At 45.5% G+C, this 17422-nt stretch overlaps 1 protein-coding gene across 1 annotated transcript; it reads left to right on the top strand.

Moving 5' to 3' along the window:
* The first annotated feature begins 4655 nt into the window (after window positions 1-4655).
* LOC121664609 (ubiquitin carboxyl-terminal hydrolase 17-like protein B) lies at window positions 4656-17200 on the top strand. Its single transcript, XM_042028013.1, has 10 exons — window positions 4656-4842; window positions 5263-5373; window positions 5923-5993; window positions 6777-6983; window positions 7301-7441; window positions 7650-7750; window positions 9122-9203; window positions 9530-9631; window positions 14311-14513; window positions 16465-17200. Exons 1-10 carry the CDS (start codon window positions 4656-4658, stop codon window positions 17198-17200), a joined length of 1941 nt encoding a protein of 646 aa, XP_041883947.1.
* Window positions 17201-17422: the final 222 nt, after the last annotated feature.

Raw genomic sequence — 17422 nt, 5'->3', positions numbered from 1 at the left:
AAGGGCAGTGAAACATAGATTTAGAGGAAACATAAAGGTTTTAGTCATAGGCTTGGGATTTCAGTTGTAGGCTTGGGCCCAGTAAGAGTTAATTAAAATGGGAGAGCTGGACCTGAAATAGGGTTTTAGATGTTAGTAACTGATTACCAAATAACTGATGATCTGTCATTTGCATGTTTGCCTAGCTGTGCTTAGAATGAGGAGTAGAAACATTGATAAGTTGGTGTAGGGAACAAGGACAATTACCAATTTCCTCCCTTGGTAGGAACCCCTCCAAAAGTCACGCAAGAAGAAACTTAGAGGTCACTAAAGTAATTAGGATTGTTAAAGTTCAGAGAAGCAAAAAGGTCAAAGTGAGGAAGATGAGTTACTTCATCTTTTTTGGGACCACTGACCCAATTCAAGACCACTGACTCCATTCAGAACACACACTATGCATGCTTAATGACATTTAAGCTCATTTCCTTATGAAGCGGAGAATGGGAGGTGTTAATGTTATGAATATGCATTTGTGTTTTGGATATTCATAATATTTGGGAATAAAAGGTACTGTGTTTGCTTGGATCGGGGCCCTGTGTCTTAGGGAGCTATCCCACACAGTGCCCGGTGCCAAATAAAACATGCACTTTCTAACTCTAAACTGTTAGAGAGATTTTGTCCATCTCAGTTGGATACCAATATTAGATCGATATTCATACCTTGGTAAATCAGCAGGGCTGAGCTCTCCCTGGGCTGTGTCTGGCCTCAGGCAGGCCGAGCAGCCTTCTGACCATGGAAGTGCTGCAGCCTAAAGGGAGCAATCAGGATACAAAGTCTGTTTTGTTAAGGCAGTCAGGAGCCTTCTTTGTCGCTTACCCTTTGATTTGTGTCTAAATCTTGCAGTGGTTTTGATGAGGCATCAACATGAAGTGTAGAAAGCAGACCTGCCTCCATAAAGCTGCAGCTTCCCCCCAGCTCCGAGGGAGCAGACCAAACCTCTGGTGGGAGCAGTTTTATTATGGTGCTTCATCCCCTGGACCCTCTGCAGGCTGGGGAAAATCTTAATCCTTGGCCTGGCATATCGATACAACAATCACAATATAGCAGCGTTTTCTGTTATGTGCTGGATGGTCTTTGTTGGTCTCTTCTTTGTCTTCTAGTTTCTGCAGAATGTCCTTGTGGCCTATAAATTCTGCATCCCTTGTGTCCAATTTCAGCAATACATCTCTCTCTCCAGACTGTGCTCATCGAGGCATATCAGGGTTAGTTTAGCAAAACTTTAAAATGTCAGTAATTTTCCCAAACTCTGTTCCCACAATAGCAGCTTTGCTAAATGCTGGCTAAAAGTGAATTAAAGCTAACACACTGCTTATGATTAATGTGCTGGCTATGATTAATTAAATAATTGTTTAAAAGGTAATTAAAAATAATTAAAAGTTAATTTTTAAAGTTATATAATTTCAAAAACTACCGTGCCCCCATATGAGCGGGGCAGTGGTCACAGGTGCCATCATTAATTGCCTCCATCAGAGTTCCCAAAGTGCTGCTGCGAGGGCAACAATGCAGGACCCAAACAGCAGCTTAGGGCAGGGGCACAAAGAGTCACCTGAGCAGGTGTAATGCAGGAGTAAATCCAGAGCCCCTGTCTGGGTAAGGGGCAAAAAAAGGATGGGGGAAACCAGCCATTGCAAGACACGATGAAAAAAGCCATCTGAGCAAGGCTGTGCCCCAACTGGATGGCCCAAGCCATAAAAAAGGAACCCCATGACTGGAGGGGGAGCCAGCTGAACTGTGCTGAGCTGGGTAAAACCACCTGCCCTGAGCAGAAATGGGTGGAACTTGCTGGCCCAGGCTGTGCAGGGCCCAAAGCAGCCAGGTCAAGTGGGGGTGAACAGCAACCAGCTGCCTCCTTGGAGCACAAGAAACACCAACTGCCTGCTGGGCAGAGCTGGTCAGAACTCCAGGTGTCCAGAGGAGAGCCCAAAACCACGTTAAGTGCAGCAGGAACAAAACTGCCTGCAGCCACCCTGAGTGGGAATCTGGCTTGTGGCAGTTCTCAACCCCCGCGTGTCCTCCCCGGATGGGGGAGAAAGTCCTTGCCAGGAGTAAGAGATGAACGGGACTTTTGGATCTTCTTGGTCTTCAGGTTGTTTGTTGTATCTTATCAGTAACTTACATGCTGCTGAATAGCATGAAGCAGGGCGAGTACCAAAAGACAAAATGCAGGAAACTCAAGGCCTTTTTAAAGATAAATCACCCAATTGTCACTAACAATGTACATTCTTTTGACTGTTCTACCAATGCCTAATGAACTGTCCATCTTGTGGCCTGTGCTGTGGCATTTCCTAACCAATCATCCTGTGCTACCAACACTGCAGAAAATGGAGTAGGTAAAGAAGAAGGAAGAGACCTGAAAAACCACAGGGATCCTCCGTTTTGTCTTCATCCACTTACCATACTAATAAACCTACAACTTTAAATTTTTCACCCTGTGACAAACTATATATTGTACTATAATCTAACTCACACCCTTGTAGATTCTAATTCATCCCAAAGCCTTGGCAGCTCTCTCCATGGATGAAGGTTAAAAAGAGCGTTTCCCTGGGGGGATGGATCCCTCAGGATAGGCAGAGAAACACTCCCTGCACTTTGGGTTCCAACATGGCTAAAGCTATGTCTGATCAAAACCTAACCAAGCCTGGAGGAAGGAGTAAATGTCAAGGTGCTAAAAACCTGCCCAGGAGAGACAGCAGCTGGGTGGGGGCAGCCAGCCAAGGTTCACCCAGCGCAGCCTCTGAAGGGTCCCTTTGGTGGTGCCAGTCCAGGGTCAGCCCGTGGGTGTACCTTGAGGGCAGATAAAATTCATTGGAAATGAACCTTGGGTGCTTTGCTGCACGAGTCTCACAGGCACAGGACTGTGCCTGGGAGGAGTGGGACAGAAATCCCCAGCACCCTGTGCACCACACAAAACTGTGACCAGGCTTGTGACAGCTCTCGGGGGCCTTTACTCGTTAGTCTTGGCAGGCTTTTACTGACTACGTTTTACTCATGCCAGCAGATGAGCAGCTCTTCAGCAGCAGCACAGGGGAGTCCTGGTGACTTCCACCTGTGAGAGGAGCCATGTGGATTTTTGTGTGCTTGGGAACCATGTGGTTCTATGGCCTCGTGTCACAGAGGGGCAGAGATGTGGCACCTCTCCAGTGATTGTGACCTCACCTGCCCAGTGCTTGGTGTCCTGAAAGCAGGCTGGCCTTCAGGATCACTCGGCTTCTTCCTCTGCTGCTCGTGTGCCTGTCTTTTAAACAAATTTGTTGTTTACTGTCCTCCTCACCTTTCATCCTCCCAAAGGTGATTATGATTTGACTCTTGGGATAGATCACAGAGGAAGGAGATATGGGATAAAAGTCTAGGCTGGTTTATACCTTCCTAGCTGTAGGCTGAGCTGTTACACCTTTATAGGCTGACCAGATATGGGCTAGGGTAGAGTTCCTATTTGCTGATTCTTGTTTTTTTACTATAGCCTCGGATAGGTAAGTAGGGGGTGACTGTAGTCTGAGGGGCTGGACTCAGCCTAGAGTCAACCCAAAAAGCCCACCTTGCCTGCTGCAGGAGGGAGCGAGACGGGAAAAGGAGAGCAGCAAAGGCAGTAGTTAAATTAGTGGCTGAAAGCTGGTAACTCCTGCATAGGAGGTGGGAAAGCCAGAGAGCTCTGCTGCTGGTGCAGTGGCAGGAGAGCAGCAGCAGGGCCTCTTCAGAGAAGGTAACATGTACTGGAGCACTTCAAAAGGACCTTTGAAGCTGCTGTGAACTGGGGCTCTGGCACTGATCATGAAGGTGTGAGCCTGCAGTTCGGCAGCAGTACGAGCACCTCTGAAACACTTGATGGCATTTGCTGTTCTATAGGTTGTGTTTATTTGGAGTTTTCACACTTTTGGTGAGCTACAGTAATTTATTTGCAATCAGGTGGTGGGATTGACACTGATCTCTTTCTGGAGCATGTCCTGACGTCCTTGGTCATCCAGAGCTTTGTCCTCTGTTCCTGAGAGAGGCAATGGCCACAACAGGGAACAATTCCTGTGAGTATCAACTTTACCAGCATGTTTGGACTTTCTGAATTCCCACAGACAGCTGACATGGCTGGTGGTCAGATCCCAGAATGATGTGCTCACAATCTAGAGTGAACTCTGGGATGTTTCCTGAGAGCAGCCAGACTGACCCGGGTGATTTTTGACTTTATGATTAGTCACAGGAAAACACCTTTTGTCTCTCTTTTGCCACTATGTACAAGGCTTTGAAACATCATTGCTCATAGAGAGGTCTGACATCCTTTGAGTCACCTTCTGTGTTCAGTACTTGCTTGTTTTCAATAAGTTACAATCAGGAAAAGGGAAAGCTTGACCTGATAATCCAGTCTATTGCTCTAGTGAGAAAGGAAGGTAGCCTGAGGCCAAGAAATCAGATCTGGGTTTGTTGGACTCTTGGCAAAGTAAGCAGGGGGACAGACTTTTCCAAGCCAGTAAATTTCAATGGCAGTGCCAGGCTTCCCCTGATATTGAGTTGAAGGTTTGACCTGGTTGTCCTGAGTGCTTGTGTAGAGAGCTCAAAGTTTAAATATGCTTTCGTTCTTCATCTCATCTCTTTTCAAATGGAATTTCTCTGCAGTCATTGCTGAGGGAATGGCTCCTCCAAAAAGAATCCTCTTTCCACCGGAGAAGATTTGCATGGTCTGGAAGCAGAGACAGAGTGCTGGAGCAGGACTCCTCAACGTGGGCAACACATGCTTCCTCAATGCTGTCCTGCAGTGCTTGACCTACACCCCCCCACTGGCCAACTACCTGCTCTCCCGAGAGCACAGCCAGGCCTGTGAGTGCTTTTAGGAACATCTCCTTGCCAATCTAATAATTAAATCCCAAAGATTCCCGGAATCTGGAATTTGATTTAGGAGAACAGCAGCCTTTTTCAGCCCCATGAGTTTATGTTCTTTGAACACTCAAGCCTAGAAGGCACTTGTCCTATGCAGCTGTCGTACTCTTCATGAGGGCACCTCTTTCTAGCTCCAGGTCTCTATTCCTGCGAGTTAAACCCTCTTGGCTTATTGCACAGAAAACTTCTGTCAGTTTAGCATCCCTCTTAAGAACATTTTCTGCACGCTAAAATGCCCTGGGATCGTTGGGACATTGGGAGGAGTGGAGTATTGCACTGCAGTGGGAGTGGAAGAGGAGGAGTATCCCACTGCTATGGGTATTTTGCTAACCTGAGGACCTTCCCTCCTTCTCTCTTCAGGTCACCAGCAAGGTTTCTGCATGATGTGCATCATGGAAACACATGTTAACAAGGTCTTGCATTCCTCTGTCAATGCCATCCTGCCTCTGGCTGTCCTCAAGGTGTTCAGACGTAAGTCATTCCAGGTGCTTTGACAGGTTTTGTTCCCTTCTTGTATGAGAGAACTACAAACTTCTTTCTTAGGCATAGGAGAACATTTTCAGCTTGGCAGGGAGGAAGATGCCCATGACTTCTTATGCTGTACTGTCAATGCCATGCAGACAGCTTGTCTGAGTGCAAGCAGCGAGTAAGCACAAGCAAATTACCCTTACAAAGTTCTGAGCCCTTTGGACTGCTTGATGGGCTCCCATCAAGGAAAACCTAAACCAAGGGCTTTCAGGCAAAGCAAAATTCTTGGAGGAGATAATGCTCTGTCTTACCACTTGTTTCCAGCTTGGACATCTCTTCTCAGTCTACTACCATTGTCCATCAAATATTTGGGGGCTTTCTGAGATCCAGAGGTACGTTTCCACAAATATTGCTCTCTTAAACATTGCCTGTGCCCTTCTGTCTGCCTGTGCCTTACAGTTGGTCCTGGGACTGGTGGGACAGGTAAAACACGTGTAAATGGGCAATGTCAGTCAGCTCCCCATTGCTCAGCATTTGGATTTTTCCTTCCAGTCACCTGCTTCAGCTGCAAAGCCGTTTCTGATTCCTACGAGGCGTTCCTGGATGTCCCTTTGGATATCAAAGTAAGAGGCTTTGCAATTGTGCTTCAAGACATCCCAAGGCCCCTGTAGCTTTCCAGAGTCAACACATGTAGGCTACAACACATGTAGTCTACGAAAATGTAGACTGTGAACACAAGAGATCTTGGTGGTGGGTGGGAAGGGAAATGGGTGGTGTCCTCCTGCAGAGGCCGTGGGTGCTGTCTCTAAGCTCAACAAGCAGCATTATTCTCTCTGCACCCTTGATATATCCTCATCCTTCTTCCCTTTGCCCTCCTAAACACCTGTCTGGCTCCCAGACTGATGGATTGGATTGTTTGCACCACTGATGGCCCTGCACACTGTCATTAGTTGAACTGAGCAGTGGGACAGGGAGGCAGCTCCTGACGGCTCTAGGAGCCCCTGGGACACAGGGAAATGTTCAGCATCCCACTCTCCTTCTGCCTCCTTCTGAACACTGCTTGCAGGTTCATGGTGGGTCTCTTCAGCATCAGCTACAGAGGTCTTCTTGTGAACTCCTGGGAAATGTTTGGGTGAGGGCATTTCCCACAGCTCAGTGCGCTCATTTCTCACTCCTCCAGGCAGCCTCGTCCCTCACTGGAGCTCTGGAGGACTTTGTGACTCCCGAGCACCTGGATGGTGAAAACTGCTTTAAATGTAGCAAGTAAGATGATTACTAAGAACGTATTAACATGAGGTCCTGTGGGAGGGGGCTGGATGTCACTGGGGAGAAGGCATCTTCTCATGGAGGTTTACTGCACACAAATGAGATGCAGCTTTTTAAAAATATGGCAGTGAGTACCTTAGGATAGCAAAAGCTGTGTGAGACAGGAAAGGTTGCCTGGCCACCTTGGGGGAGGATTGGGTGCATTTCAGCACTGGGCTCTGTGCTTTGTTTCAAGGTGTAAGAAGAATGTTGCCGCCTCCAAGAGGTTCACAATCCATTGTGCACCCAAGGTTCTCACGGTGTGTCTGAAAAGGTTTGACTGTTTCACCGGCGGGAAGATCAGCAAGGTGTGTACACAGCTGGTGTGCAGCTTTCTCTTCCTGGAGCAGATTTCCTAGAGCAGTACCCTTGTCACAAGCCACTCGTGTTGGGTTAGTCGTGTTCCCTTCTGGGGAGAGAAAAATTCCCTTGGGAAGACAGGCAAGCGCTCTTCTCCAGCAGAGCTGCTTTGGCCAAGAACAGTTTCCTGCCACGCAAACTTTATGGAAAACTAGCTGTTCATGAGCCCCAAAGATGTATTTACACACCTGTGGCCCCTGGACTTGGCAGGCTATTTCATGTGACGGATCAGGATCACTTCTGAGCCCCCTCGGTGTCTCTGTAGGTTGTGCAGTACCCCGAGTACTTGGATCTTCGCCCATACATGTCTCAGGCAGATGGGGAACCCCTCCATTACTCCTTATACGCTGTCCTGGTGCACAGTGGGGTCAGCTGCTATGGAGGACACTATTTCTGCTACACAAAGGTAAAGAGCAACTTCCTTCCTTTCCAATGGGGAAAAATGTGGGCTGGGGAAGATAAACTTCCCCATTAGTGTTACTGACAGACAAGGTTTTGGGGCAGAAGGTTTCCTTAGGGGCTGGACTGGATTTGTTTTGACATACTCTTTGGTAATTTTCTGCCTGTGTTTTCAGAGAGAAACCATGCAGACATCCTTGCCTATTTTTTTACAGGCCAGCGACGGACTGTGGTACCAGATGGATGATGAGTCTGTGGAGCTTCGTTGCATTGACACAGCTCTCAGGCAGCAAGCCTACCTGCTGTTTTATGCCAGGTAATAACCAGCATTCAGAAGACGTTTCCTTTTCCCTGTTTATTGTTTTGCTTCTCACACTCCTGAGTGTTTTCCTCATTGAATGCAATTGCTACCTGCACCATTCAAAATCTGTACTGCCCCGTATCTGTCCTTCAGGCTGCTGCCCTGATGTAACCTGCTACTTGTCTGCTTTCTGATGCTGGACTTATGTAGAGAAGAGGGAGAGAACTTAAAGGGGCTCGCCAGGAAAGATGGGGAGGGACTCTTTATCGGGGAGCGTTGGCCAGGATGAAGGGTATCAGTTTTCAGCTGAGCCAGGGCAGGTTTACATTAGATATTAGGAAGAAATGTTTCAGTTGAAGGGTGGTGAGGCCCTGGCACAGGCTGCCAGAAGAAGCTGGGGTGCCCTGGCCCTGGAAGTATTCAAGGCCAGGTTGGACAGGGCTTGGAAAAACCTGGTCTACTGTAGGGTATTCCTGCCCATGACAGGGGCGTGGAACAAAATGAGCTTTAAGGTCCCTTCCAACCCAAACAAGTGTGTGGATTTATGAAATGGAGGCTGTAGAAGGTATAAAGATGAGGTTTTGCTGGGATAGGAGCAGGCTGAGTGGGAAGACTGGGTGGGAAGCTGAATTTTCTATTAGTGGCCTTGGTTAAGTCTTCTCTTTGTCATAGAAACCTCTCCAAGAAAATGACTGAACCCCAGAGGAGGCTGCAACAACAGCCCAAAACAGAGATCACTCTTTTTTTCTCCAGATGCTCTGATCTGAAAATTGGAGAAAGGGCTTCTTCCTCGCTGGCACCACCATATGCCCCTTCCTTCCTCAGGCAGTGGGCAGCCAGCAGCCAGGTGGCTTCTATTGGACCACAGGGTTTGCCTGGTAGGACTAAGGTAACTCTGGGGAGGTGGTCAGGGCACCAGAGGAGCAGTTGATTTCTTTCTAGGATCTCAACATTTCTCCTTTTCCCTCCCACACTGCAGCATTCTTCACAGCCACAATGCTGCTTCCTCTCAAACCATCCCACCTGGTTCCATCCTATTTGTGTGCCTTTGGCCCTTTGGCCTTGGCAGCCCTCCAGTGAAATGTCCCCTCCCAGAACTTCTGGGGGTTCCCCAGTGACTCTGGTCCTTTCAGGAGGAAAGGGCAGGAACTCTCCACAGCTCTCTTTGCAGGATGTGGCGCTGGGCATGGAAGACACTGGCAGGGAGCAGGCCCGGAGCAGATCCTCGCTGTGGGGCAGGAATGTCCACAGCTCGTTTGTGGACACCACGGACTGTGACCACTCTGCAGGGAGGAGAACTGGCCCTCCAAGCTGTGGCCGTGCTCCCAGGGATGGTGCAGCTTCAGGACCTTCCAACAGGAGCTTCCAGTGGGCTGCTCCCCTCAGGGCTGCTCAGGAGCAAACCCAGCTGAGGCAGAGAGAGATGAGCAGATCCATGCGGCGGGACTACGACCTCCGCAGCCGCTTGGTGCGACACACAGACTATGACCCCTCATCAAGGAACAGGAAGAGGCAGAGAACAAGTTCTCCATGTTGTGACCAAACCCCTAGGGCAGTTCCAGGGCCCTCCAACACCAGCTTCAGGCAGCCTCCCATGCTCAGGGCTGCTCGGGAGCAAACCCGACCAAGAGAGCAGAGAAGATTCCCACAGCAGGGCTGTGATGGCCGCAGCCAGTTCATGCAGTGCACAGACCACCAGCCCTCACTGAGCAAGAGGAAGAGGGGGAGAACAAGTCCTCCACACTGTGACGAAGCCCCAGTGGATAATGCAGTTCCAGGGCCCTCCAACACCAGCTTCAGGCGGCCTCCCATGCTCAGGGCTGGTCGGCAGCAAACCCAACCAAGGTGGACAGAGCGGAGAAGATCCTCACAGTGGGGCTACGATCTCCGCAGACGGTTTGTGCAGTGCACAGACCACCACCCTTCACGGAGGAAGAGGAGGGTTTCCATGCCCCAGAGATCCATGTCAAACAAGTGCTCAGGGCACTCTGGGAGGTTATGGCCCTGGCTGAAGCAGAATGGAAGATTAGCACTGCATTTTTTAGCAAAGGTGCCCTTGTTTTCTCAAACTTACACGCCTTCTCAGACATGAGGGAACAACTTATTTAAATGGATGATGATGCTAGTGATTAGACTAAAAGGCTTTAGTTAGAATTCTTTATTCCACAGTGTAGATGGTTATAGCTGCTAATATAGTACAGTATTTGGAAGCAATATTGAAGCAATTGTATTAAAGCTAGAAAATAAATATTAAGTAGAGACCCTTGCCAACAGCCCTGGACAAGTCTCTTTTTCTCACGGCGAAACCTTGCTGGGTGTTCCCACTCAGGGGAGGAATGTCCACACACACTCGGGGAAGGGGGGTGTTAGAAGTCTGTTCCGGTTTGGCCAAATTTAGAAATATATCCTCTGAGAGAAGGCACAACCACCCCTCCCCCACCAGGTTCGGGAAAAAATAAATTTTCCTCAAAGGAAAGTGAAGAAGATAAAACTATTTATTTACCAAACACATGGGAAGGAAAATAATGTTAAATGGTAAAATCTTCCGCTGTAGAGGAAAAACCTGGGAAAGTGTTCGAGTCCTCCCTTTGGTCTCCTCAGAGCTGGGGCTTGGCCCGGGGCCAGGCCCTCTGTGCCCGGTGGAAAGTCCTCCCGATGTGCTCTGATGTTAAAGCAATCAAGCAGTCCAGTAGAAAAGGGAGAAAATCCGAAATTCCAGAGAAGGAAAAGTTCAACTGTCAGTCTCTCTCCGGAGAACAAGAAACTGGAAAAAAACTGGCCAAAAGCTGACTGGAAAGCAGCCAGCCGGGTGCTTCCTTGCTCCCCCCGCCCCAGCTGGGGAAAAAACCCCCTGCTATCTTTATGTGACCTTGAACAAGCTGCAAACTGCTTTGAGAAAGTTTTGCTCAGTTTTTTCCTTCCTCCTCTCAGGCTCAGTTCAGAGGCATAGAAAGGCAAAAAAATTAATTTCTGGGCATAGGCAGTGATATGGGATACACATCATAAGGTCACCCCAAGACAAAGTCTGTCCCATTTTACAGTCTAAAGTGATGGACTGTGCTGCTCGGGGAGCTGGGCCAGCTGGAGCAGGACACTCTGCCTAAGCAGGGATACAGCAGCTCCAACTGTGGCTTGTTTACACTTTACCAGTAATAGCTTGAGCAAGGAGGGTCTCCTGTTTTTAGTGTTAAAGAATGCTGAGACCAGCTTGACCAAACTGTCGTACCCACCATTGTCACTGAAAACATCAGGATAAATCAAGCTCTCTAATACTACTTTTAGTATTAGAAAGCAGGCATTACTTTATTACAGGGCTCCTCTAAACATGCACACACTCTTTCAAAACTTTGCACTATTTATACATTTTAGCAAAGAAATTAATGTTCATTGGCTATAAATTGCATAATGCTCTTCATTAATTAGTTTTCTGTCTTCTATTGGTTATTGACTTCTTGCATGCTAATTAGTCCACATTTTCAGTCTTTTTATTATCTTTTTCCCAGATAGAGAGGTATTGTGGTTTAAACCCAGATGGAAATTAAGCACCACGCAGCTGCTTGCTCAACCACCTCTTCTTCTCCCCTCACTGGTGGAATGGGGAGGAGATTTGAAGTAAAAGTTGTATGTTGAATTAAGAACTGTTTAATAATTGAAAATAAAGTTAAATGCAACAATAGTAGTAATTAATAATGATAATGAAAAGGAACCAAGCAAGTGATGCACAATGCAGTTGCACACCACCTGCTGACTGATGCCAGAGCCCCCTTCCCCAGCCAAGATCAGCTGCCCTTCTAGGCAGCTCCTCCCAGTTTATATACCAGGCATGATGTTCTGTGATGTGGGACATCCCTTTGGTCAGCTCAGGTCACCTGTCCCAGCTGTGCTTCCTCCCAGGTTCTTTTGTGAACCTCCTCACTGGCAGAGCAGAAGACAAGGAAAAAACATTCCTTGACTGTTGGGGAAGATGGAACAGGAAAACCTTGGAAATATGATTGCCTGACAAAAGATTTTGGGAATATGAAAACTACAGGCAACATCGAAATGAAAGCCACTTTTGAAATACCAGGTCTTAGTTACTGAACAACTAGAAAACAATGGTATGGCCACTGAAGTAATCCCCTCTTGATGAAACAATACCCTCTGCTTGCAAACAGGTCCAAGGGTCAGAGCAGACCCTACTAGCTCAGCAGAAGGGGTCCAAAGAGTAGTTTTTAGAAGTTAAGATGTAACACTCTATGGTAATATAAGGACTCTTATAGGCTGTATGTAAATGCTATAGGATTTGTATCTTGTATTAGATTGGTTAGTGACAATTAGAATATTCAGTACAGAAGATGATTTATTGTATTGTAACCAGGACTTCAGACATTCTGATTCTCTCTTCTCTAGTCCTCTCTTCCACTTCTACTCTTACTTCCACTCTTGCTCTTACACCCTCTTTCTCTCTCTCACCTGCTTACTCTCTTGGGCCTGCTCAGAGCTGAGTCTAGCAGCTCTGAGCAGTGCCCCAATACCCACGCCTTTACAATAAACCGACTGTGTCCCAAGACCTGCCTATAGAGATCTCTCCATCCGTCTCCGTCCCGACCGAACCCGCACTTAACCTACAGTCTGGCGCCCACCGTGATTGCCGAACCCACACCCAGCACCTACACTTGACTTAAGATAAACATGACAGCAGAACCCAAAACTTCAGTGTGTTATCAACACCATTCTCATTCTGAATCCAAACCACAGCACTGGAACAGCTACTGAGAAGAAATTAACTTTACCCTAGCTGAACCCAGGACAATGGGATTATGGTGCAGTTGCTGAATTGTCTGTGTTAGTTTCCTCCTTATCTCAGGGTTCTGCAAATTGGGCTTGTGGTTCATAAATTCCTTGTGTCCAGCTTCAGCAATATATCTCTCTTCCAGGTCTGAGATCATTGAAGCAGATCAAGGTTGATTACAATTGTTTTAGCAAAACTTGAAGCTTCAGGAGTTTTCCCAAGCTGCGTTCCCACCGTAGCAGCTTATGACAAACCTTGCTAAATGTTGACTCCAGTGGCATATGACAGTGGAAAATTACACTGCTTATGATTAATTAAAACAATTAATTAGAAAACTTAATTAAAACAATTAATTAGAAAAGGTATTAGTAAAGTTATATAATTTCCAACACCATGAGGATGTGCAAAACAGGTACTCCCTAATTTGAGGGTGGGAGCAGCAAGGACGTCCAGGCCCTCATATGGGAGTCAGAAGTGCCAAGTGGAAGAACCCAAAGAGCTGCTAACACCTTTTTCAGCAGCAAAGCATATTTTAAACCTGACAACACATAACCTAAAAATGTATATGACTGGCAGCCAATCACTTTATGCTGTAAAAGGCACTCCCACTCTTGCATGACAAGAACTCCTAGCACACCTCCCTGAGGCATGTGAAGATCCCTCCCTTGAGAAGGGAAGCCCCTTAAGGTCACTTCTCAAGGTTGAGCAAAATAGGTTTGCTCATGGTTGTTGTATGGGTAACATGAATCTCTACTTAGTAATTCTTTTGCTAGATTTAATATAGTTGCTCCTCTATTACTTCAAAAATAGTGCACTCTACTACACTAGTATACTGTACACTATGGCCACCTATACTCTCTGGCAAATAATTCTGATTTAGTTATTTTGCTTAATCATTGCAATTAATTTAAATAAATACTTCATTTTATTTATATAAATGTATTTGGTTTGCCAAATCCTTAATCCCATGGGACACAGTTGTACACAGGCTCAATTACATCTCTGTAACCCTTTAGACATAAACTGTTGAGGAGTCTGGGGCTGGGATGGGATCCAGCTGCATCCGGACTCCTCTCTGAGAAGGAGTTTAGAAAGCAAGAGTGTCCCTTCTGTTCCTGCTGACTTGACAGGAGGGCTTCTCTGACACACTTTGTCTGAAGCATGTCTATTCTCCATTCACCACTGAGAACTTCTGCAAGGAGCAGGGAGTTGGACTGGATGAACATTATGGGTCCATTCCAGCTTGAGATATTCTATGATTTTATGGTTCTATGAAATGGTGGAAGGGGAAAAGTGATTTTCTTCTGCCCACAATGGAAGGGGGGGACATAAAATTTTTTTTCAATTAAATTACAGTGGGAAAATTTGGTTTGATCTTTGGCAGAAAACTAAATAACATTAATTTTTAAGAAGAAACAAAAGTGACTAGGGACCATGGGAAATCTGTAGTACTGTAGATTTTAATGAACAAATTAGACCAAAATACATTGGTTACATCATTGCATAAGTAAAATTTACTCTTCTTTGGAAAAGGAAAGTGGTAAAAATCAGTTCTTGAAAGGTCTTTTTAAAGTTTTTTGTTCCTGGGCTCAGAAAGCTTATTTTTAGCCTTAATAAGCAGACTCTTTCAGAGTACATGGAAAGAATAAAGACCTCTAAAAGGCAGAAAATGCCTATGAGATACTTTGAGTTCAGAACTTGAAAAACACGAGTAGGAAGATACATAAAATTATTCTTTCATTGTGTATCAGTCTCTTTTACCTTGTCTTTTGCAGTGTAATCTTGATTCTTCCCCCCGCACTAGGTGGCAGAAGGGAATCACACTGTGGTGACTGAGTTTGTCTTTCTGGGACTCACAGACAACCTGAAGTTGCAGGTCCTTCTCTTCACGGTGTTCCTACTGATCTATCTGTTGACCCTGGTGGGAAATCTGGGGATGACTGTGCTCATCCAGCTTGACTCCAAGCTCCACACCCCCATGTACTTCTTCAGCAGCAGCCTTTTCTTCTCAGATGCCGATGCCAGCTGCTCCACCATCATCATACCTGGCACACTCGTGACCTTTTTAGCTGACACAAAAATCATATCCCACACAGCACGCACAGCTCCTCTCTTCTGTTCTGCACTGCAGGGACAGGAGAATGCTCCCTGCTGGCTCTAAGCCCACATGGTGCTTTATAACCATCTGCAACCCCTTGCTCTACCCTGTGCTTATGCCCAAGAGGTTCTGTGTGCTCCTCGTGTGTGTCTCCTGCTTCATGAGCTGCATGAATGCAACTCTTCAGGCATTATTTGTATTCCACCTGTCCTTCTGCCGTGAGAGAACACATCATGCCATCTCAGATAGGTCCTTCAAATTTCTCAGAAGTTTTCCTCTATGGATTTCTGTCTTTATTTACGTGAATCATATTGTATTTCTGTTTAATTAAACAAAGATACTGCACTTCTGAGCTGTCACCTTATCATACAGAAGACACCTACATCACATTAGGTGGTTCTTCCCTACAAAATCACTTTCTTTCTGCTGTTCACAGAATGTGACTGTGGTGCAGAGGTCACTCTGCAGTCAATGACTAAGGATAAAAGTGGGCAAAGACAGTCCTAAGGCCAGGTGAAAAAGGATCAGACTGAGTGAGATGTCTTAAGACTGGAAATGTGAGTATCAGCCAGTAATTCAGCTTTTAATCAATCCCTTTGGCATTGAGAGGGGCGTTGTGGTGAGAGAGACGATGCAGGGTTGCTAATGGATCTGAATAAGAAACCACGTAATAAACCCAACAACAGCTCCATAAAAAAGATCTTTTAATAGGACACAATAAAGATTAAGATTGGCAACGAGTGAGTCTTATGTCCCTTATCCCCAAATGAATGTAGACTGCATCTTTGCTTTACCTTCAAATTTGACTGAGAAAGCTTAAGTGTGGTAAGCCTGTGTAGCAACTCTGTCATTAATTTGGCTGCATTATGAAGTAATAGTAATTACTGCAAAGTAAAAGCCAGATCTCAAGATTGCAGTAGGATATCTGGGTTTATATAGAAATGCTTTCCAAGCTGTGTAAAACTAGAGGTGTCTGTGAGTCAACTAATCTACATGGATCATATTTAGCCAGCCTCTAACAACTATTCCTTATTGCTCCAATCAGCACTAGCCAGTCTCAGTGGACTTCATAAACACACACACACACACATATATATATGTATAGTATAAAGCACTGTGGAAAAGCATCTCTTCTGCTTCACTGCAGAGTGCTCCGAGTAGAAAGCTTTTCTGGAGACCTCATAATTTAGGGGTTGTTTTCCTTCCTCTTCTTCCCCCACACTCCACAAAAGGTAGCAGAGAAATTACCTTTGTTATATTCTAATGTTGCTACTGATGATATTGCGACTTAAACTGTTTAATCAATAAAAAGATATCTGCTGTAATTTTTTTTCTTGTTCTACAGGGTAAAAATGGTAGCTGAGCATTTGAAGACAGTAGTGAGTACGCAAAGTTTGAAGGCAATGATATGAAAGAAGAAGAATCAGTCAAAAACAGAGACAAAAAATATATGCATGAGACTACCTTATGTTCTTTAGAAACTTTTATAATCTGTTCAGAAGATCTCTTCAAAATCTGGATGGTTTCTAAATGCTAGTCATCCTTTTGTCTGTTCAATCATGCAGTTGTATTTTGGTTGCAGATTTGCCTGGCTGTTTGCAGCTTCATCAGCCACTGAACACTAAACGAAGAGAGTTCCACTAGGTACCAAAGAAGGATGATCCTTGGGAACCTCAGTGGAGTGAGTGAATTCAGACTCCTGGGTTTTTCTGAAATCTCTCATTTGCATCCTTTGCTCTTTGTAGTTGTATTATCTCTTTATATTCTCACCTTGATGGCCAACACCGTGATAGCTTTTGTAATAAATTGTGATAAAACTCTTCATACCCCTATGTATTTCTTCCTCACTCAGCTGTCCTGTTTGGATATCTGCTATTTGTCAGTCATTATCCCAACTATTCTTGAGAATCTGATGGTGGGAACAGTAAGTATTTCCAAGACAAGATGTGCAATGCAAATGTTTTTTTTCCTTTTCTTTGGAGTTGCTGAATGTTTTCTCTTGGCTGCCATGTCCCTTGATCGTTATTTTGCAATTTGCTACCCCTTGCATTACACAATTATCATGAACAGCAGGGTCTGCAGAAGCCTGGTTGCTGGAACTTACATTTGTGGAACTGCTGTGGGCTTAGTACACACCCTCATAACGTTCAGCTCACCCTTGTGTGGTTCTGCCATCGACCACTTTTTCTGTGAGATTCAGCCCTTCTTGGACCTGCTTTGTGGCAACACTTTTCCAAGTGAAATCCAAGTCATTGTGGTGGCTGTCTTTGCTATTCTGAGTCCTTTCTTACTGATCATTTATTCCTATATTCGTATCATTTCCACAATTCTTCAGATGGCATCAGCTGAGAGCCAGCAGAAAGCATTTTCCACTTGCTCCTCACACCTCTTGGTTGTGACTCTTTTTTATGGTACTGCAGGTTCCATGTATTTGCGGCCAAAATACAGCTACTGTGCATCTGTTGACAAGTTCCTCTCACTTTCTTATTCTGTGGTGAATCCTTTATTGAATCCTGTTATTTATAGTTTGAGGAATAAGGAGGTGAAAGGAGCCCTGAGGAAAAAATGGAGAAAAATTAGTTCAGTGTGGAAATGAAATAGAATATTTGCTTTGTTTCAGGTGTTCATAGTGGTATTTTTCACTCTAAATTCTTGTTCAGTAAGATTAATTTCCAGATAATTCCCAATAACACTCCAGCTTTTGGGGAGGAAAGAGGGAGAAGAGTGGAGATTTTCAATTGTAAGAGGGAGTGTTAGAAGCTATGGTAAGGTTTTGGAAGGAAACTTCTTCCACATACTTAAGAAATTCTTAAATAAA

The sequence above is a fragment of the Corvus kubaryi genome, unplaced genomic scaffold (assembly GCF_017639235.1).
Source record: "Corvus kubaryi isolate FWS band 111438036 unplaced genomic scaffold, C.kubaryi_AGA036_p1.0 37301, whole genome shotgun sequence".
Lineage (NCBI taxonomy): Eukaryota > Metazoa > Chordata > Aves > Passeriformes > Corvidae > Corvus > Corvus kubaryi.
This window is presented reverse-complemented; position numbering and strand designations above follow the sequence as displayed.